We start from the raw sequence: 22,552 nt of genomic DNA, 5'->3' as shown, positions 1-22,552 counted from the left end.
AAGAACATTTAAACTAATTTGTTTCTGAAAGGTGTCCAGTAATATCGCTTCAAATGAAAATAAAAACTTTAGAGTGATTACAGATTTTGGTATTGTCTAACAATATACCTCAACCAATAATTATCTTCGTAACTCCTTGGTCGTTCGAATCGATCGTTATATACCGAATCAGGTTGAATGCTCCAAATATGGTGTTGTTATTAGGTCATTGTGTAGTCTTCAATATGTGGTAATAGAGCTCTTTTCCTAGTTAACATTTAATTAAGATAGCTAATTAGTAATTAAGAAAAGAAAGTTGAGTGATAGTATTTATTTACAAGCCTGTTGCCAAGTTGTAGGTATATAGGATTGCAACGTATTGCCATACACCATTACAAAAACGCGGGTGACTTAGCATGGTGATTCAGGTTGAGTCAGTAAGAATCTTAACTACCTGACACTACCCCTTACTCCCTTACTAAAATTAAATCTGACACTACCTATTTTCTCCCCCGAGGGATTGGGTGTCCACAATGATTCAACCACCTCACCAAAAAAAAACTATTATTGGTACTGGCCACTTACTATCAACACTTGAAGTTTGACCGCTGTATTTATGAAAAAGAGGCGTGTTTAGGTCATGCGCTGTCTTGCTTACAAAGTAGGCCCCTAGATCAATGCTATTAACGTAGATTTTTTTTTTGCCATTTTGTCTTGATATTACTACGTGTACTGGGGAGCTTGCTCCCTTATCTCTACGTGTGCTAGCTAGCCAGACCGTTGTTTATAGATGATGTATGTTAGTCGCTAGAAGAAGATATGAATAAAAAAAAAGCCAGACTAAGCAATATTTTTTTGTGATTTTATAAATCAGGATCTTGTCAATAACAAGATTGTTGACATTCAAAAACTTATATTTTCAAATAGGTTTCAAATTTTCCGAGTACTTTTCACAATGTATAGTATCCAACCATCGATAAACAAAACATCAATAATATTCGAAATACTAATTCTAAAATTGCCTCCTGCTTACCGTTTCGTTTCACGCATATCAATTTATTCGCAACGCCCATTTTACTAAAACAGCCTTTTTAACTTTAATACCTTGCATATCGAAATCTTTTTCAAATCCGATTGCCCATTTACAATAGAGATGGGCAATTTTCTTAACTAGTCGATTTTAATTCGTTTCGACGTCCCTACTACGGGAACAATTTGCGTTTCAATAAATTACTATCAACTATTTTAAGCTATCGTAGGCTGTATAATTTTGTGTAATAAGAATGTAAAATAATAGCAACTGTTATTATGGTATGCATTCTAACTACAATGAAAGAACTATAAAAATAAATTATAATAAAAATTACGTTGAGTATTTAGGTAGAACAAAAGAAGAACTATTATTAAATTGAATACTTAAAATTAATAAGAGGAATTACCTACAGTCGATCGCTTACAACGACGATTAATGGTAGTACGTATAAAAAGGTCACTCTTTCACATAGTTTATGTTCTTAATTAATTAGCATGCATTAAAATAGTTTCTGTGATATATAATTAAACGTGAATTCAATGCATTCTAGGTTAACCGGATAACACCTTAGTAACTTACATATACTCAGTGATACTATTTAGATTACGAGTTACTAGCTTTCTCGGTTGATAACTGAAGCAATTATCACTTGAGCTCAGTATTTGTCTTAAAGTAAATATGGTAGAGCTGAGTATAGGGATCAACTTGATTTGGTAATTGATTTTAATTTTTTGTGATGAACAAAAACCCAACAATTAAAGAAAATGGGAATCTTGTCTAATGGATACAACAAAAATAATCTCGATTTTTCATCGGCAAATCTATCGATTCCAGACATCTCTACCTCTAAACCTCGTCGATTACGAATACTCACAACAGTAGTCATCATGGTACTGCTCTAAATGATAGCTGCCATTGTTTAACCGTAGGCGTTATTCAAATTGCATACAAACATAATATGTGTCTGGAAATGCGAAATGGAATGTAAACGTTCAAATGAGCGTTCCGTTTTTTGGATTTCGTGAGTTTTGGATAAAAAAGGAAGATTTTACAAATTTGGATGCTTGGAGATTTGAAAGCGAAAGTCTGTGAGAAGTAACGGATTTGGAATATTGTTGATGATCTTATCAAACTAAAAAACATGGTTTAGTTTTTTTTAAGGCCTCATCCAGATTTACGTAAATTGTAAGTTATTGCAAAAATATAGTTGTTGAAAACTAGTTGACTAAGAAGACTCTACATTTGCATTTTCACAATTAATAACAAATTGTAACAAAAACATATACTAATGTCCTAAAAATTGGCTGAATCTCGCAAAAATGCAGAATCAAACGACTTAAAATCAAGACTAGAAATATAAATTTCCATAAAAATATAGGAACTTTTAACTGTACCTACGTTTTATACCTCTAGGCAAACCTACCTAACCCCAATGAAAAATGAGTCATATCTTTAACTGTTTCGTAAAAAACGAAACCAATTTGGAGACCTAGCCTCTAGCACGAGTGTTTAGTATTCGTCCCTTCTGGGCTCGAAACGTTTGAGTGTTTCAAAGAAATATTAATTACAAACCAAAATCGTTCTCTTTGGCTACCGACGGTTGGGACTGGGTTCGCCTAATTTTATATTAGAAGGTGCATTTATGAGTCTGAAATCATATTCGCATTTGAATTTGGGTTGGCAACTGAACTTTAAAACTTTAATTTGCTTATTTGAATGTAAAATTCAGCTGAATATGCTTCAGTGAATGTTGTGTTATAAGCTTAACTAAAAGACACTGTGCGGTCTGTAAAATGGACTTTGCTCAAATAGGGCGTTGTTAGAGGTAAAATTTTGTGTTCAGCTAAATTTTTAAAGACCAAAATCCACACTCTAAGTAGCTTAACATATCCAAAGCTCTGCATGTGGCTTGAATGTTCGTGAAACGACACAAATTTCGTTGGGCTGCAAACGTATTACAAAAAAAAATAGAATATTCGCATGCTCAGTCCATAACAATCATACGATTTTTGTTATAAAATTTAGTACACCACAAAATAAAAACTTTACTCGACCTGAACTAAACGGGAATCAGTTCTAAGAACCTCCGAATCTATTAAACTCACAAAAGATCTTTTGAACTACGAGATAAATCACTCTACTAACAAGTATAACTCAACTAACTGCGCTACTAGTACACTCATATATTAACCATCAACGAAAACTAAAAAATACTGATCACCTACTAATTCTACATTCATTCGTAACATTGCTCATTCATCTAAAATACACCCACATTAAGAAGTATACCTAATTACTTTAAGGCTGTACGTACACGCGACAACTCTGGTGTGAAAATTGATTCAAACGAAGCGATGATGTTTTTACAGTGGATTAAACTTACGCGTGAGTTTACGATTGTGAATAAATTATACGAAATTGTTTCGTCAGAAGCCCCCCTAAACTTTAAAGCAGTTTTTTCCTTTTTCTGAACAATAAAAATTATCTATCTCAATCTCAAACGTCAATCTCTGTTATTGTTAACACATTTTTTTTTGTTGTTTCGGGGAAGTTCCAAGTTGAGCTGTGATACTTTTTCGTCATCTGACAACAGATTCAATTACACAAGCTTTCCGATTTAGCAGCATAAAGTCTCTATGGCAGAAGACAAGAGATAGAAAAATGTCAGGAAAGTTGAACAGGACAAGTCCACATCTCCAGGGTTTTTTAAGGCTGATGATGTTGGAAATAGACCTAATAATAGTTGCTTGGAAACTAAAATCGTTAGATATCGAAAATTTACGTCGCCTAGTATACGAAGGGTTCAAATCGTACTAGACATTTAACGAGAACCCCGAACACTATGGTTTGATAAATAGTTACTTATAGACCAACAATTATTTTAACAAGACGCCGAAAGCGTACTGTTTACAATTAATTTCTTGTTAGAAAACGCTGTAGCTACCGTAAGGTTAATGCACTCTTCACAATTGCTTGTAGAAAATCATAATGAATCGAGATTAGGAGGCGTAAAGATATGGCTGTTATGATTTAAGGTGAACAGAGTTTAGAAGTAGTTTCAATTTGTTATTTGTGATTTAATTTTGGAAGAATCTATTACATAAATTATGATCACATTATAATGGTTTTGTTCAGAGAAATGTACCCGTTTAACTTAAAAAGTGTTTCTTAGAATACATATCTATTGTCTACTACTTTTTTAATATTCAAACTTATCTATGAAGGATAGTTAATAAAGTTATATGGAAAACGATAATTGGTTTTGAATGATGGTACAATTTTATTAAGAGTCCATTTACTATTATTTACTACAAAGAGTTTTTAAATTATCATAGCTTAGTAGCTTAGTAAATGTTATGATCATACAAGTTAAGTATGATATTCATACATCAGTTACATAAGAATTTACTGCAGTTAATAAATACATTGTCATTATAAATTAACGAACCAACGCAAATCGATTTCAAAACCAATCAAATATTAAAACTGACAATTAATTTTAATATTACCCAACAGTGACGAATCGTATGCTTTGACAGTACTTTTTTCAACTCCCACTTGCAACACATCGGAATACGAGAAGTAACAATACAATAAGAAAAATAAAGACCGACTTGAAAAATCTCCATGGCCGCGGGTCGAAGCTTCCTTAATGAATTTATAATTTGCAGCGGCCGAACAATTAGACTCCTGCATCGCCCGGGGACCGAATTTAAATGTTAAATCAGCCGTCGTACGGGTACAGCCCACTGCTCGCTATGGTTTTTGTGATGACCATTTACTTTGATCACCAAGACCAGTATAACTTGATCTATGTGATGTTGGCTACAATACGGCGACTTGCGCACGCCATGTTGTGCTTTTAGGCCCCTGAATATTAAAATACATTGTAAAATGATTTTATGTTTCTTTTTCTTACTTCTTTACTTTTTTACACCTTACAGTGCTAAGTATTTCCTCCAAAAATACAAAATTCTTAGCAACAACATGATCATCTAATATTGTGTGGTAATGTACCTACTCACTGCTTATTTCTTACTTAGAGGGGTCAAGTTAATTGGTTTTTAGAACGTATACTTAAGTTCTTAATACCATGTTACCTTCCGGCAAGTAGTTTTGAACCGAAATAGGTTTGGTAAAGATCCTGTCAGTTATAATTTGGACTAGACAAATGACGTCACAATTTGGGATGGTATAGTATTGTTGCGTTCTTTTTTGTTCTTAAGATTTCGATAAGTGACATTAACAATTCAATACTCGTTCTGAATGGAGTTCGAACAAAAATAGGTTTTATTTTACTATTTGGGGGATTATTAAGTCATTACAAACCATGCTTTTGCATCATTAAGAATTTTCCAAATATAATAAAGACAAACTTATCTGATTTTGCTGTAAAAACTCAGTACTTTTTTTTGAGGTTTATGACTCTTTAAAAATAACCGTCTTGGAAATTGACTCCTGTCAAAAAACTTTTTTTCGTATTTTTTTTTTGGCAAACTTAATGCCAAAACCATGAACAGCTTGCTAGTACGTTACCTAGTACCTAAAAACAACATGTGGCAGGTTCCCCACTTGCAAACGTAGGATATATTAACCATATGGCATTTGGATCCACTTGTTCGCGTGCGTCTACAATTGTGGGTTTGACAAGGCTCCGTTTTAAATTTGCGGAAAAGGGACAGCACATTATATGGTGTAGAGTGGCATCTCTCTTTCTTGACAGTAGTAAAGATCATTATAAGAGGTAATGGTAGGCCCTCTGGCGATCGTTTTACTTTGTTGCTGCATGAAAAACATTTTGTAATAAATAAAAAATAAATATTTAAATTAATATTATCATTAGTTTAGCACTTTGTATCTGCTGTAAAAGGTGGTTTTCACATTTGGTATTTTTTTTTCTTCTTTTAAAAAAGGACTCCTGCACTAAAAAGTTCCACCCTTGTGTTGCGGGGGTTATGCGAACATTAAAATGGTATGCACATAAACATCTAGACCCAAAACGAGCATTGAAGGAGTACACAAATGATTGTTCTATGCGGGAATTAATTCCGCAACACGCCAAGCTCTGTGGGTTTGGCGTATTTTACTTACCAACACTTCTTCTTCTTCTTGTAATTAAGTAAAATACTTTTTAATACTTTCTCAGTAGCGTCTCTGGCTCTCAATATTCGACTCTACATTAAACTCACTCAACTTTTTACAATAATATCATATCAAAAGCCATACCGAAACTTGTCTGCTAAATCTGTTACATAGCGTGAAGGAATGCGTCGATACGCCCCAGGCCCGGAAGAAAACGCCGAAATAAATGGGAGTTGATCGTTGCATGCAAAACATATGCGTAATGAAGGAGCTGTCTCGCTTTGTGTTGCCTTTCTTTTGTTAGTTTCGAATAACTCCACGCTACTGGAATTTAGGCTAGAAAAAAGTGTGATTAAAGAAGTGGATTTTGTATTCATTTAACTCGTTGTTTTTTTTTTTATTATTTACGTTAGACGGTCTGGTTACAGATTTTTTGTGCTACATTACTTATCCACTATAAATTGTTGATGTATGTTAATAGATGCAAGACTGTTGCTCATTTCATTATCACGATGATGTTTCTCATTGAATCTCAACTGATCAGAGCTATGATACCACAAAGAGGCAGATATGAAAAACTAACAGCCATCTTTGACTTTTTTTTTTCCCCTCTTTTTTCTTCGTGAGTTAATACCCAAAATCCAGTACGACATAGGTTTTTGAGGCAGGTAGAGTTTGACCAAAATATATCACATTCCGATCCAAATTGTAACGGTCAGCTTGCAGCTTCACTTGTATTACGGGGTTACCTAACTAGTTCAATGATGTAGTCCGTATGAAGGGCTTATGAATAACTTATCATGTCCGAAATTACTCGAGTGTACAAAAATGTACACTAATTAATTTGGATGCTGGTTTAAGTGTTTCCATTGATGTGTTATGATTGACGTATTTGATGGAATTTACATTGGTTGAAGATCGATGTTCATGCGATGATCATGATCATGTTTATGAGATTATTTCTTAGACGATTATTATTTATAATAACATAATTTGGATCTGCTTGAGAATATTTTTTATTTTTCAGACGTTACTTGTTAATCTTGAAATTGATTTGTTTTCAAATATGATTTTAAACATTGAACTAATAATTGCCGTCTATCCGATTTAGTATTTTAACATTTAATGTATGAGTACATTTTTGGAGAATCATTTATATCTCGTCCATTTATTCTGGTCACCAGCCTATATTTTTTATTTTCGTTTTCTAGACTACTAGATAGCCAGATAGCCCACTAAAGAGTGTCTACGTCATTAAGTTCCTTTACAGAAAACAGTGGAGTCACATTACACATATCACACAATTCCTTACTTCGTATTTGTAGCTTTCTATAAATAAAATTATTATACAATACGAAATTAATATGTACACTAAACACAAGACGAAATTGAGACACTCGTTCCGAAGCAGCAATAATCCCACGAAACATTTACAAGACGCGCCCAATTACCAATGAAACTTAACACTAGCTGCGCATTACTCGAAATCAAATTAAATCTAGGTACAACGTCGACAGAATGTCAATTGTAAACCGCAGTTCAAAGACAGCTCAGTGAATACGTCAAAAAATTAAGATGTATATCTTATGATGTATTAAAATAAAAATTGGAACGGTTCGGCCGTGTCGGCGTGTCACCGTACCTTTGAAACAGATTAGGGACAATCCGATTTCGGCGTGCCCTGTTTGGACGTTATGTTTTGATGTTTATTTGTTTTTTTGGGGACTTTGAAGGTAGATTATCGTACGTTGTGCTGTGCGGATATATGAAAACAGTGAAAATATTGTAAATGGCGATGTTTCAAAGTCTGAGGGACGCTTGCGAAGAAAGACTCGAAATCTGGTTTGTATAAAAATGTATTTTAAATGTGAGTGCATTGATTGATAGGATAAGTATGAGATTTCAAACTTGAAACTGGTCTGTCGGATATTCTTCCTCTAAATGTCAAGACTATGCTCTGCCGCTATAGATATAGATATAGATAAATGTATGTTTCAAACACGTGTAAATTAACTTAAGGTTTGAAATATGATTTTGATATGAACGCATTTTATGATTTTACGAAATTTATATTATTTCAATCAAGTATTTAATAATTGAAATACATATAACAAATATTCTGACACATATCTTAATCACTTAACCCACCAAAGCGGGTGGTAAAATCAAACCGACCCATCATTCAGGCCCACGTCTCATCGATTTATATAACATTAATTCTTTAAGCTGAACAAAAAAAGATTCGACATAACGCACAATACCGCAACGAAGACGACGTGTTACACCAACTTATGCGTTTGGAACACAAATTGAGTTGAATTTAATGACAATTAAGCCACACGGGCGCGTGACGGGTTAAGTCCGCTTAATGTCTGTCTGCTGTGGGATCATCGGCTGTGGAACATACGGTGGGAGATTGTGTGCGTTGACGCTGGCTAAGCATCGAATAAGATAGTATAGTAAAAATACTATTGATACTGGTTTGTGACATATCTATTTAAGTTTACACCAACCAACAAATTGAATACTGTAACAACTCAATCTTTATTTTTAATATTGTTATAGAGGCAGCAGACATCAGTGAAAATATTAACTGTCTAGTTATCACGATTTATGTTCACGAACGGTAGTCTTTGTAAAAGGGATTCGAATAATGTATATATAATGTATGCAAAGTAATAATTTCACATTCTACATAGAGCCACTGAAAAATAATATGTATTGAATCCTTATAATTTACGTGAGCAAACAGCTTTCAAATTAAAAATCTCTCACACCTATTTCATCAACAGCGTTCTATGGTACTGAATTAATTTAGTTAGAAACAAACGCAGCGGTCAAAGTCTAGTTTACCGCCCGTATGTTTCCTAAAGTAGTTTGACGAGTATTATAACAAAATGAAGAATAAGTAGAATTTTATCATGAATGATATACAAGTACGTCGCGGCAATGAGTAAAGACTCTACACGTAGATATAACGGAACATAATTATCTAAAAAATATATTTTATGTGTGTACCTATCTAGAGCAGAGGAAGTGTCAGTAATTTAATTTAATTTATAACCATACGACATTTCTTTTAATATTCCTAATTTAAATGAAACTTTTTGCGACTTCTTGTGAAAATACCGATAATGTATTAAAAAACGTCTATGTTTTAAGTTCAGATGATTAACATTGAGATTATTGTTTTTTTTATCCTGGTTTTTAATGCGTTTTGTAATTAAGGTAATAATCAGAATCCCACAAACATTTCTTGTGTATAAGACGCGATGTCTATTTCCTTACTTAATTACCTATACCCAAATACTTGTATCAATTAATCAATATTAGCCTGGTAGGTAGGTTTTATATCAAGCATAACATTCTCGGCTCATACAAATAAGTACTACAGCAGACCTACCCACATACACACATACATTACTTCAAAACGATAAACGAAATTTATTCCGTCCGGAAATCCCTTCCAAACTTCCAAAAACCCATACTTTTAAACCCACACACAAATAAGTCTATAAGTATATTAAGTATACCTAACAGTGCCGTACAATGCGTGAACAAATACATTCAACTGACAAATAAAAATCGTCGTTTCTGCTAACAATAGGTTTTGCGCACCGGTAAAGCACAGAGCGGGGGCCGGACTAAAGAGGCCACGCCCCAAACCCCGCCCCGCTGCGTATGCGCAACATGATTCGGAAATTGAGTTTTTAAAATTGGAATGCTTTGTACTAGTTGTGATGATTTTTATGCTAATTGATTCCGTTGGGTATTGTTTTTGTGTTTGCTTACCTAGTAATGGTTGGGTACCTGTTTTGCTACTGTTCTGTCTAGACTGTATAATTATTACAATCAAATTGTTTTGGAAACAAGAATTAGTTTTTTACGTTTACCTAATGTCTACTAGAAGCTACTTATATTTTTTTATTTTCTAACGGCAGCAAATTATAGTGTCTTGCGATAAATAGGTTTAGACTGTACATGAAAGAAAAACTTATTTTATCCAAAACCTATCGATAATACCAAACTAAACTAATGGTGTTCATAATAATATTTGTCTCAAAATGGTGGTATGGTTAGACCTCTCTTCAAGGATTAAAAAGTCAAGCCTCATTAAGCCTCGGTGATTTGAAAAATAGAGATAAACAAGAATTTCATTAACCAAATTAACGATGATAGACCAAACCGTTACTCGAAACATCCCTTACGTAAAAATGTCAAACTCGAAACACTCACGTTGCCTGTCTGTAACACGTTTTTAAATTCTTATAACATACCTAATATAGTTCAAGTGGGATTGTGGTTGCGGCAGGTGCGTTCAGGTCGTCGACATTTCGTATCATGTGTGGCAATTTAACGCAAACAAATATAGACTCTACAAAACGAGAGCCAAGGTTGAGAATTTGTTGGCAGGTTGGCAGTTTCAGTGCTTAACCTGCGGTCTTGGACGAGGAGGATCCGATATCATAACACTATGGTTGTGGGCAATATCGATCAATTTCATTTGATTATTTTTCTAAAATACCTCTTTGAGACAGCGATGGAAATTCGAGTGACGTTTTTAAATTTGATGCGTCAGGCTCTAGTTGATCTGAGCGGCGTATTTTGATTCAGGTAGTATTGTTTCGGACAATTTTGGGTAGGCTGATGGCAGTTTTTGATTGTGAAGTCAGTATAAAAAAAATACAAGTGGGAAATAGATTAAATAGTCGACTTTTGTTTGCTCGAGTTTTATTGTTAGATTGTTTTAGAACGGTCAATAGTTACCGTTTTATCTATTCATCTCTTCATACAACAACCACTATTAATTCTAAAAAATTGAAAACAATATATCTCTTAATCCTATTCTTATTGGTTTATACCTACTTATTCTAATTGGTATTTTCCTACTTAATGAAAACGGATTAAGTTGGAGTATGTTTGACTGGTTCACATACCTCCCTTCAGCAATCAGAACGACAATAATTCAATTAAAAACCGTCTCTACATTTATGAATACCTGTCGTCTCTAAAACGCTGCAATTAAATCAAGCTTATTACGCAACAAAATCATTTTAAACTTTCAGTCACTCTACAAAACATGAATGTTTACGAACATTTTTTCCATAGTTTAGACAATAAAGACATTTGAACTTGAAGCATCGTTGAACAATGGTATAGGTAAGCGTGCGAAACACATAAAGCCGTACGTACGAAGTTTTTATTATAATACACTGACTCGTAATTTAGAAAAGTCTCGACCAGTGTGATATATATACGACTTATTATGTTCATCTGTTGTAATATATGTATTAAATCACGTTTGTTTTCTAGTTGGGGAAAGCAGAATTGTTTTAAGGTGCCGCCGTACCTTTCATGTAGTGTTAGGAGAATATTGTGTAGATATAAGGTGTTTCTATTGACCGTTTAAATTGCTCCAGAATAATCTCATTTTGTACAATGCTGACGTCAAATATTGCCTGGTCTCCAACTCTACATATACTTTTTTTTTACTGAAAGAATTTGTATTGTAACTAAATTAAAATCAATGATTTATTTCGATTTCTTCTTATTAGAAGACAAACACAGTTTATCTTGCAATTTTATTACACTAAACAATACTCTACATATTTAAATCACAAAAAAAGAAATGTGTAAACTGTTAGCCGTATTAAATTTGTTGTTCATGTAAGTTATTTCTAGATTAAATCGTGATTTCATGAATTACATAATGCTTGTTTCAGTTATTTCGATGACTACCAAAAATAAATGATTTTATTATAGTGCCTAATGATCATGATTTATGAGTGTGGGTATGTTCCCATAAATCTGTATTAAAATTTTAGTATAACTGAGATTAATGCTAAATGGTACCTAAAATATAGCCATGATCGAAAGAAGGCTTTTAGAAATTATATTTATCATTGCTAATCGCTCCAACTGTTATACTTTAAAATGTTACTATAAATATAAAATAATTATAATTAATAGATTAATTATAAAAACTAGTCAGAACTTACTCTACTTGCTCGATAATTATGCAATAATAAAATGATTTATGAGAGCTGAGAAATTTTCTAACCGTTTAGTTTTTTACTGTACCCACTATAAAAAATATACACATTAAATTTGTTCTAACCTAACACGATGATATGTAATGAAAAAATCCTAATTGATAGAAAAAAGTGTCTTTTTTATGTGTGTTGTACAGGTGGATCAGGTGCGCGCGCGCAGCGCAGCGGTCTACGCCACTCTGACGGGCGGCGCACGGTCAAGCAGGTGCCGCCTTTGGAGGGGAGCACCTTACTATACACCTTACAAACTTACGTTTACAATTTAGAGCATCTTATGCTCCCAAGAATAGAGTTCATTTTTCCTTGCCAGGGTCCAGTTATTGCTTGTAGGGCTCTACTCCTCTCCTTTTTATCGAACAAAAAATGAACTGTAAACGCGATCACGGCCGCGGCTAAGGTCAATGTTAGCGCTTCCTTCAGTGCACGTTCAGAGAAGAGCGCGTGCGCATCCTACCGCGCATGCGCCGTACACTACCCGCCCAGAGCCGTAATGTAATATTGTACCGAATTACCGGACTTACAGCTCTAGAGATTCTTGTTTCTTCGTTACGTTCGCGCATTTTTCGGGGACTTAGAACTTTTTTGAGTGAGTGTATGAGACTCTCGCGCAGTGATTAATACACAACGACATATCACGGGGCGATCGATCACGCACAGCCGATATTTCGTTGGCGACATCGCTGTCCGATAATCGAATTGACGTCCCGACATTTTTTTTCGTATACTAATTTATTTATCCTCATTAAGTGTGATGAACGAGGCCGGTCACATTTTTGAATTTGACTCATTTATGCTGTGATTGTGGGTGGAACATTTTTAGTAGAACTGTTGTGAAGATGGAGACTTTGGTGTTGATTCCTCAAGACTTGAGCCTGGCTTTGAGGCCAGGGGGTGCAAGGGGGCGCGAGGCCTCCGTCAGCGTGTGGACCTCGGCTGAACTGCCCCGAGGGTCATTGTTATACCCCTTCCAGGGTACAATCAGGATCGATAAGCTGCATGTGTACACATACGTGCCAGACCATGACGTAAGTATCTTATATTCCTTTTACCTACTCGGTAGTACTTCTCAGATCTTGTTGAATCTTGTAGATATTAGTTTTGTTCAAAGCCTGTCACGAAGATAGGTACCCTACTTTATAAAATAAAATAGAAGATTTTGGAAAATAAAGCATTTATTGTATTAGGTTAAGATGGGGATAGCATGGTTGTGTTGTGACCAAAAGCTACTAAATACATAGTAGACAATTAAAGCAATGTGTGTTGTGTTCGTTGCAGTTTTGTTTGCAAACATAAATATACATTTACAGTACTAATGATATTTTTATATTTTCCACTGTGAATCATGCAGGAATTTAACCCATTTTGCAAATTATTCAACCTGTTAATTGATACACGGTCGGTGATTATGTAAGGGGTGAATTCACCCCTTGTGTTTATAAAAAACCGTAACAGGCAGGGTACAGGTTTATTTTTATTGTTTGTTTTATTTTATATTGTGTTACGGCGAAGAAAATAAGTCAGTCTCTTAAAAATATTTAATTCTTTAAAAAACACAGTTTTTTTTAAAACTGCTTAAAAAGGATTCTCATACGTAGTGCAGAAAATGAATTTTAAAATGTTCAAATCAATAAATTAAGTGTAACATTTAAATCAATTAACTTTTAAGAGTTTTAATTAGCGCGCATATTTATGTGGTATATTATTCGAATAAAAACTTTAATAAATCAGACACCAATACCTACTAGAAATAAATTAAGATGCAATATTAGTATTGTTTATTAGATAATCCCTATTAATACAAACATATATACTAAATTAAAATCAAATCAGAGCATATTTCTTTGTTATTTTGCGTATCGAATATTTTTTTAAAGAGCAAATAAGAAGCGAAGGAGGTTTAAGTAATATCTGTGTTGTAAAATGATAACTGAATGAAAACTATCTGACACTTTTAAAAACGGGTGTCATTAGATCGGCCGCAAAAAATAGTAGTAGTAGAATTGTTTCGAATAATGTTATTAATTAAAAATAAGAACATTGTCTTGTTATACGTAACAGCAAATTAAACACTTTATAACATGCAAAAAATAAAATAAAACAAAACTTGGAGACTCAAAACTCAAAACTTAAATCAGCAATAAAACATACTTAAAAACTCTTTAACATAATATTGACTTTTAAATTAAAAGCTCAACGTTATAAGTGTCACACATTATTTATATAATTATTTAATTTATACGTTAATCAACAAAAAACGTGGTTTTCAATATTTGTAAATTCTACACAAAAAGAACTATAATTTTTACGCAAATTAATTCATCACCTTTATTCTGACTGGTATAACCATTATGATTTTATTTATATGTGATTGTAACGATGGTTTTTGACATTAAAATATTAATTATGAAGGTTTATGGAAAAAAGGACTTTATAACAACATTATTATGTGCTATTTATTAATGAAGTTATGTCATCGGAGTTGTTTGTTCATAGAATTGGAATATTCTTTTGTTTTTATTTAAATTTCTGGATTTTCACACAGTTGTGTTTATGAGTTGAACCGTTCCATATTTTTTGTTATTTCACATCTATTATAAGGTGTATTACCTACTATTTTTATAATCATGGTTTTAATATCTGACTTTTATTATAATATATGTACAATGTTTTACGTTTAGCGACTTTTTTGATGTGACCGTTTTTGTTACAACAAAACGTGAAGCTTGCGTCTATTTAACTTGAAAAGTAAACTATATACCTACGTGTTTTTTTTAAATTGAAAATAATAATAAAATAAACAATTCCTTAAATCATAAACACCAATATTTCTTCTGATTTCCTCGTATTTCTGAAAACTAGCGAAATTATGACCTTAGTTAGGTGATAATGCTACACAATAATTATAATAGAGTTTTTACCGTCGAGAAAAGCTTTAATAACGATTTACCAGACATCCTTCTGGCTTTGAAGATTTTTTACTTTATTGACGGTCTATTCTTTATTGAAATTACAGTTTTAGATGATCTTTGACAGCCCACGTTTCTTAGTAGGCGGCTTCGACTTATTAGATTCACTGCTTTTTTTTCAAAATAAATGTATCTTTTGACTACTTCGTCTACCTGTACAATTCACTTACAAAGACATTTAACCAAATGAATTTAAAAAGTGTGGTTGTTTAAACCTACCAGAATAAAGAAGTGTATTAGGTACCTACGGGTCCTTAATAATGTTGCACCATTTTTTGCGAATAGTATACAAACTATAAGTTATCAAAACCTCTTGCAGTAATCATATAAATAGGCCTCCCCAACTAAATAAATTACATAATTAAAAACAACCGCAACTCTCACCCTCTATAAAAATCCTAAGGAAACATAACAAGGAAATACTTGACCGTATCTGAGTTTGTAATACCTGAGTGATAGGTCAATTCTCAATGACATCACCGCAACCGACACTTAATTCCCATGATAGCTAACAATCTATTATAAAGTCGGTAATGCAATGATTATAAGGTTGCTGGTAGTTACACCATATTGGTAAGACTGATTTTCTTTCGGGAAGCTGAAGAAGAGGAAGGTTCTATATTGAGTAGAAGACAAAGAACTCAGTTGATGTTGTTTGTCTGATAGGCTTTGTTGGAATGAAGCAAGTTGCACTAATAATGAAATTTATGTAGAATTTGTGTGTCTATAAGTTAAAACGTATTAACGGGGTATAATGATAATATACCTAAAGGTGCATTTCTGATTATTCTTTGCCATGCTTTGTTCCTTTATCCTGATTTACGTGATTTTCTAGTTTTATGAGATTCAGCAGGATGCTGTATTTAAAATTAAACGGTATATCATTAACCTCTACTGTCAATCAAATAATATTATAACAATGCCATTTCTTATATTTACGAATGATTGCAGTTGTAAATAAAAACCCCTTGCTTCAAACAACTTGCGAACCCTAGACAAAAGCAGAAAGAGCAAAATTCATAATGTGCTTACAAACAAGACATTACATAAAACGGCGTACCATAAACTATATACTTAAATCATAAATAAATACAAAACAAGTATATAATATAACAAAACCGCTGAGTATCCAGTTAGAAGCAATACAAGTCCGTCACGAACGCTGTCGGTTACAAAATGATAGTTTTTACAAACAATTGTATAAAAACTGTATCGTAATATAACCGCATGATTGTACGCTTTCCCCATAGTAGGGCTGGTACGTGATAAAATATTCGCAGTTATAAACAGTTCCTATTAGGTTTGTGGATTTGGTATTCTGTTTTAACGTCAATTTTCTTTGAAAAAATCTGTGTCGCGTGATTGAGTTTTCCGGTAACTTTTCTATTATCACTGCCTAAAAAACTAAATTGGAAAATTGGATACATAACTTAAAGAAAGAGTCGCTCCTTGTAAAACACTGGTACTCAGCTGAAACCGGTTAGACTGGAAGCCGACCCCAACATAGTTGGGAAAAAGGCTAGGCCGATGATGATGAACTTAAAGAAAGAAATCATAAAGCAATGAATGTAGTCAAGGAATTTAATAAACGCCGATATAATAAGCAAAAGAGGCCAATAGAGTGCAACTATATATAACATTCTAACGCTACGACCCCGAAATATTATGTGCTTAAAACAGCGGTCTAACATAATGTATTGTAAGACAAAGTTCCATACTACAGCTAGTCTTTTGTTTAATACTTAAAATAAATAACACTTTAATTCCGCGTCATTAAAAACATTCCATTACAACAAATTTTGACTTCAGGCAATATTGTACCAGTAATTAAACTGGTATGTCAAGTATTTCGAATCGGTATTGACGATACAAAAAAAATGTCAAGGACAAAGTTTGTCAAATATCACACAGAAATCTCGAAATGACGACACAATCCCAAAATGTAGCAACATCACCTTATTAACCCTATTAGAAACTAATTTGAAATAAAGGAAGTTACCCAACCACGCCCTTCGTAAACACCAACCAAAGTAGATCCTATTAATATTTATCGCTACTTTGATTCGGCAATTCCGGTATTAAAATCTAATAGAAAATTATTTCATATTGGTAATTATATAGAAAAATAGCTTGAGGCTTGACCGGAAGCTTTTGCAGTACGAGGTGTTAGAATGCACAAATATAAACTTTCACTGTGGACTGGTTTGGTCGGCGCGTAAAAAGTATTGCAGTGTTTATTGTGGGCTCACGTTGTTTATCGATGGCATGTTCTAGAATGGTGTCTTCTGTATGGACTATGTGGAATAAACTGTAGAGAGGATTATCGACGTTTGCAATTTTGTAATAATAAATAGAGGAATAAAAATATGCCTCAAAATTTTCCGCGTATATAGGGTTATGGATAGCTGTTATATGCTGATATAGACCATTGTCTAATTCTTAATTTAGATCAAGTTCTTTATGTACGGATATAAAGTAACAAATAAGAAATTTCAGTAACAGAACATATTCATAAGAAGAAAAAGCTGAAATCTTATACCACAGCCAGTGACAAGATTAATGAGAATACGCTTATGGCTTGTACCACACCAACTAGTAGCTTTTTGTGTATTTCAACGCACGCGCCTTCATAGCTTACTTTTGTTCGATACAAGAGGCTAATTACGAGTGTTTCGTATATTTTGACAACGGCAATTTATAATAGCATTTATACTAAAGTTATTGGAGCGTGAAACTTCTAAATTATTCAAAATTGACTTCTAATAAATGTATAGTTAGGAGATATGATTGCTTGTCCAATAGACTGCTTAATTGTGAAGTAATTCTAACGGTGTAATTATTGAAAGGAATGTGTTGCTGATAATAAGGAAATGTAACAGGAAAAAAGTGATGGTGTAGTTAGTAGATTGTATTTGATTACCATGCCGTCGTCAGCGTATGCCAATTTAAATTTACGGGTTTTTTTAATGATGATAAACTATGATCAGCATGGACGATGCTCTAGTTTGTAATTTGTTAAACAATTCCAGAATTCGTAAATTCGCAGCAAAAGAAGTAAAAATTTTTGACCCCACAAATCTTAGGTATATTTTTCTGAAAAGGTTAAAAAATAACGCAATATATCAAAAGATACGAAATAAGGAAACGAATTCAAATCAAGTTGTCATTGCTACAATACAATGTAATAAGACAAAAGACGATCGAGCCGTGAGCTATACACGAAGGCACAAAAATGAATCAATTACCGCGGCACGGACGTTGACATTGCTGGTTAACCTCAGGTATGATTTATGGTCAAGATCATAATACTTAATAGATTTTAAATTTAATTCACAAGCGTGAAGTTAAAGTACATAAACAGCAACAGCATTATCCATACGATGAGTAAAAATATATTGTCAGTTTTAAGGTATGTATGTAAGTACATACATGAAGCATGACCAAATTATTTCTGGTGTTTTCATGCTTACCAAAAATAACTTTATCAAGACAATTTATTTTGACCTTTATTGCTATTAATTTGCAAATAAGAAGAACGTTCTTACAGAACAAAAATACCTAAAATAATATTCTAACTTTAATTTGAAGAGACAAAACCCTAAATCTCTAACATGCTAGCTTTCATCATGGAATTTCCCTAACCTTATACTCAACAAAATGTTTATCTTTATATCACTAGAAAAAAAACTTCCGACAGATCACATAACAATAGCACGCGTGGCAAATTTATTTTCATACACATAAGTTCACTGTCCAAACAATCGGTGAAAAACTGGCGTGTGATGCAATCGGGTGAAACACCTAATTATCTCATAACGAATGAATGAATGAACTTTCGCTTTTGTGTTCGAACAATGAGCTCTACACTCTCTTCTAGTGTGGTAATGTAGTTTTTACTTCGTATTATGTGTAGAAGGTGTAATATAAAACATAGTTCGCAATAGGCAATTGTCTTTCCATAATTTCCGTGTTAGGTCAGCTAATAAATCTCAAGTTGGGCTGGGAAGTTCAAATTGTGAATTAGTTTTCACTAAAATGAGAAATCATATACCGTTCGATCGAGTAAGTTGAATATGAAGAGGGTCTTATTAACATTTATAAAGAAATTCATTAAGCTAAAGCCTACAACAACAGTGTATAAAATTGAAAATTAATGAACACGTACAAACTAAACTAATAAAGCACAAAATCAGAAAAATAAAATCCTTAACAACCGTCAATCACCTTTATATGATATATTATCCACACAAAATAAGTTTCACTAATATGAACATCATTCAACTATTCTCATTAGAAATTCATATTATAATTAAAAGTGCCCATAAACATAGCCATGTAATTATTGACGTACATCTAATTGATAGACCACGAAGAAGTGATTTGTTTGAAACGTATGGATGTGTTTTGAATGGTCATAAGTATGTTATACAAATAGAAGTTACTTCGTGCGTTGAAAAAGTTAATCATTTTTGATGCGTAACAGTTGAGGAGATCGGTAATGCATTTGGCAATATGGAGTTTTTGGGTAGTGAAGTGAGAGACTTTTTAATCATGTTCCATGTTTCATATTTGGGAACGTAAGTAGAAGTTATGATTGATGTTGATAAAACTAATCAGCTTGAAGACTAAAAATGTTCAGATGGTTTTAAAAACAACCGGTTGACTGAACATAATGAAATAAATCAAACAGATATCGCTATTGTTTGGATCAAGTCTAATCAAAATACACACGTAAATCAAGAAGTGTCCGATCAAAGTACAAAAATATCAATTTTCATTAAAACAGTGAACGATCTTTTCAATAATATTAAAGAATCGCAAAAATAAAAGCTTGAAGATAAGAAATTACATTTTCTAGCTAGAATAATTCTTACTGGTATAAAAATAAAGTATATAGTTGTGTGTTGGACGGTGACAGATGCCGGTCACCACTGCATCTTGTGACTAAGTCTTCAGCTTGCCCCATTGTCAAGCTATGACTGATTTATGCGAGGTACAAGATTCATTTCATTCACATTTATTTAAATGTCCTTTAGGATTTACGTTGTCTTGGTGAAATTTCAATATTACAATGAGACTACCCCTCACTACTAGACATTGCGCCTTTTGAATATACATACATGTCTTCACGGTAGGTCTCTTAAGGCATGAACAGGTAACGAAGATATTTTATTTATTTCACAAGGTCTCCTTCCTAATAGTACGAGGACAGTCAACACATTTGGCTCAATATATGACATTAATCATAGTAATTATGTATTTGTTGTCCGCCTTTACACCTAATATGTGACAGGTACTTATCAAGTGATAAAACTATTACGAAAACCAATCGATGACAGAAAATGCCTTCCAGTGAAAGCTATAGTAACATTGTATAAGCTTCTAAAACTACAGAACATTTTCAAGCCTCCGGTGCCCATAAAATTTAATTAAAAAATCAACTACGACTAGTATTTAAAATTGTAATGTTATATCGGAATCCATAAACTGCTATCTATAAACAAGTCGCGCTTTGCATAATACAATAACACATCAAACTGAGTTTATGGCACGGGCTTTCAGAATGGAAAGCGTTATGCGAAAAGAAGCCAGGAGCGGTGCAAGTGTCCACTCCTTAGTATTCATGAGGATGGCGTTATGCTAGATATAACCATTAACATTTAGATCACGGCAGATGAATAAAATTTAAATGATTACGGAAGCCTGCATATTCATGTTCCGATAAACCGCAATAAAAGCAAAGAAAAATATGTTTTTGAATAGAATTTCGAATAATTCTATTCTTAAACGTGGGAATTGTCGTTTAAATTCTAATCAACATGTTTCAGATATCGTTAATCTTATTAGTTTCTTGATTGTTAATTTATTTAAATTGATTCATAAGTCACGAGGCCGATGTTAAGATGTTTATTGGTGACGGAAGAACTATCGGAAGCTGACTTCCCGGGATTCTTAATGTAAATCGACCAATGAGAAGTGTTACTGTATAATTAATTTTAAATGTAACGTCCAATTTATGTCAGTTGCTCGTCAAGCGCCATAATGGCGCCGTTGACAGTTAGCTTCATCGACAAACGAATAAAAACGTTTAAAGTGTCAATTTAATAGTTAACATACATTTTTTATTCAGATTTGAATGACGTTTTCGTTAGACGAGGCGTTTTTCTCAGCCAGTTACGGACAAGTTTACGATTGTTTTTACATTTTTCAATGAATGTTATTGATACAGTCACGCATAAAGCAATTCTATATCCCCGCAGGATATTCAAACATTTGAATAACCAATCGGCGACTGGAAAAGATGATTATAGATGTTTGCTGATAGGTGTCTATGGTCGTAACTTACTTGTTATTATATTTTATGGGTTTATAACACAATCACGGCTTGTATACAACCCTAGGAAGTTTTTAATATAAAAAGAAATGCTTTCATTCATCAAGCGATAATTAGTTTTGAAATAAGACACTCATTTATACCTTACCACTATTCGCGGCATGTAGTTATTATGAAATTAAAATTGGCTACCCGAAATTATGGTAAAGCTATATTTAATGCTATTGTTTTCAAACCTATAAAGGAAGGCTTGCTCTTTTTTTAATCAGGTTAATAGTTTTAAAGTGTGTCCCGTTTTCATAACAAGTTTCATTACTGCTCTGCTCCTTCATTGTACGTATGCATACCCAACAGACTTCCGCAATAAATAGGTTATCTACTACTGATATAATTTTATTAATCGAACCTCAAAAAAAACAAGAAATTCTACAGCTTTACAATATTATATTATATGTGTAGAAATATCTGTGCATTCTCAAAAAAAAAACACAAATGATACTTGAGATATATTTTTCTTCTGCTCATTCCTCGCCGTGTCTTATCATCAGCTAGTTTCTCTATCCCGTTGGTCAGCCCACTGCTACATTATCATTTCATGTTTACGATCCAATACGCTCGCTTATTTATGCTCAGCTTTTTCATATTCAGTTTACTTGGCCTGCATAACGAAAGAGATTAGATGGCAGAAAGATACAGTGTAAGGAACATGAATAGATACTACCATTTTAAATTGGAGGTTTTTTTTTCGATGACTACTAATCATGAATGACTTGGATGCCTTACGGTTCTGTGTATGGATTTGTATACACGAGGTCCAGGGCCCCAATTCTGCTATTTACAATGGCCGATGAATGAATGAAAATTGGATTAAAATGTCATTTTTTGTATTTCTTCTTGAAAAATAATTGGAAATTCAGTACGGGACGGTACAAGTAAGGTCAATACAATTAACTTCCAATTATTGTATTGGCAAAATGCTTCAGAGAATAGGAATAATTTCAAATTTAATCCAATTGCCATTCATTCATCGGCCATTGTAAAATAGCAAAATCGCGGCCCTGGTTCGATCTCAATGCTGGCAAGTACTTATGTGACTTTTTGGAAG

The 22,552-nt window shown here is 33.2% G+C and overlaps 1 protein-coding gene across 1 annotated transcript in view; it reads left to right on the top strand.

Moving 5' to 3' along the window:
• Window positions 1–12,247: 12,247 nt before the first annotated feature.
• The window catches only part of LOC113497162 (zinc finger and SCAN domain-containing protein 21-like), an 80,007-nt gene continuing 69,702 nt past the window's right edge, over window positions 12,248–22,552 (top strand). The window contains exon 1 of the mRNA XM_026876568.1: window positions 12,248–13,172. Coding sequence (XP_026732369.1) covers window positions 12,984–13,172 — 189 coding nt within the window. The 5' untranslated portion in view covers window positions 12,248–12,983. The remainder of the gene's footprint in view (window positions 13,173–22,552) is intronic.

Source organism: Trichoplusia ni, chromosome 9 (genome assembly GCF_003590095.1).
Source record: "Trichoplusia ni isolate ovarian cell line Hi5 chromosome 9, tn1, whole genome shotgun sequence".
In the NCBI taxonomy this organism is placed as follows: Eukaryota; Metazoa; Arthropoda; class Insecta; order Lepidoptera; family Noctuidae; genus Trichoplusia; species Trichoplusia ni.
This window is presented reverse-complemented; position numbering and strand designations above follow the sequence as displayed.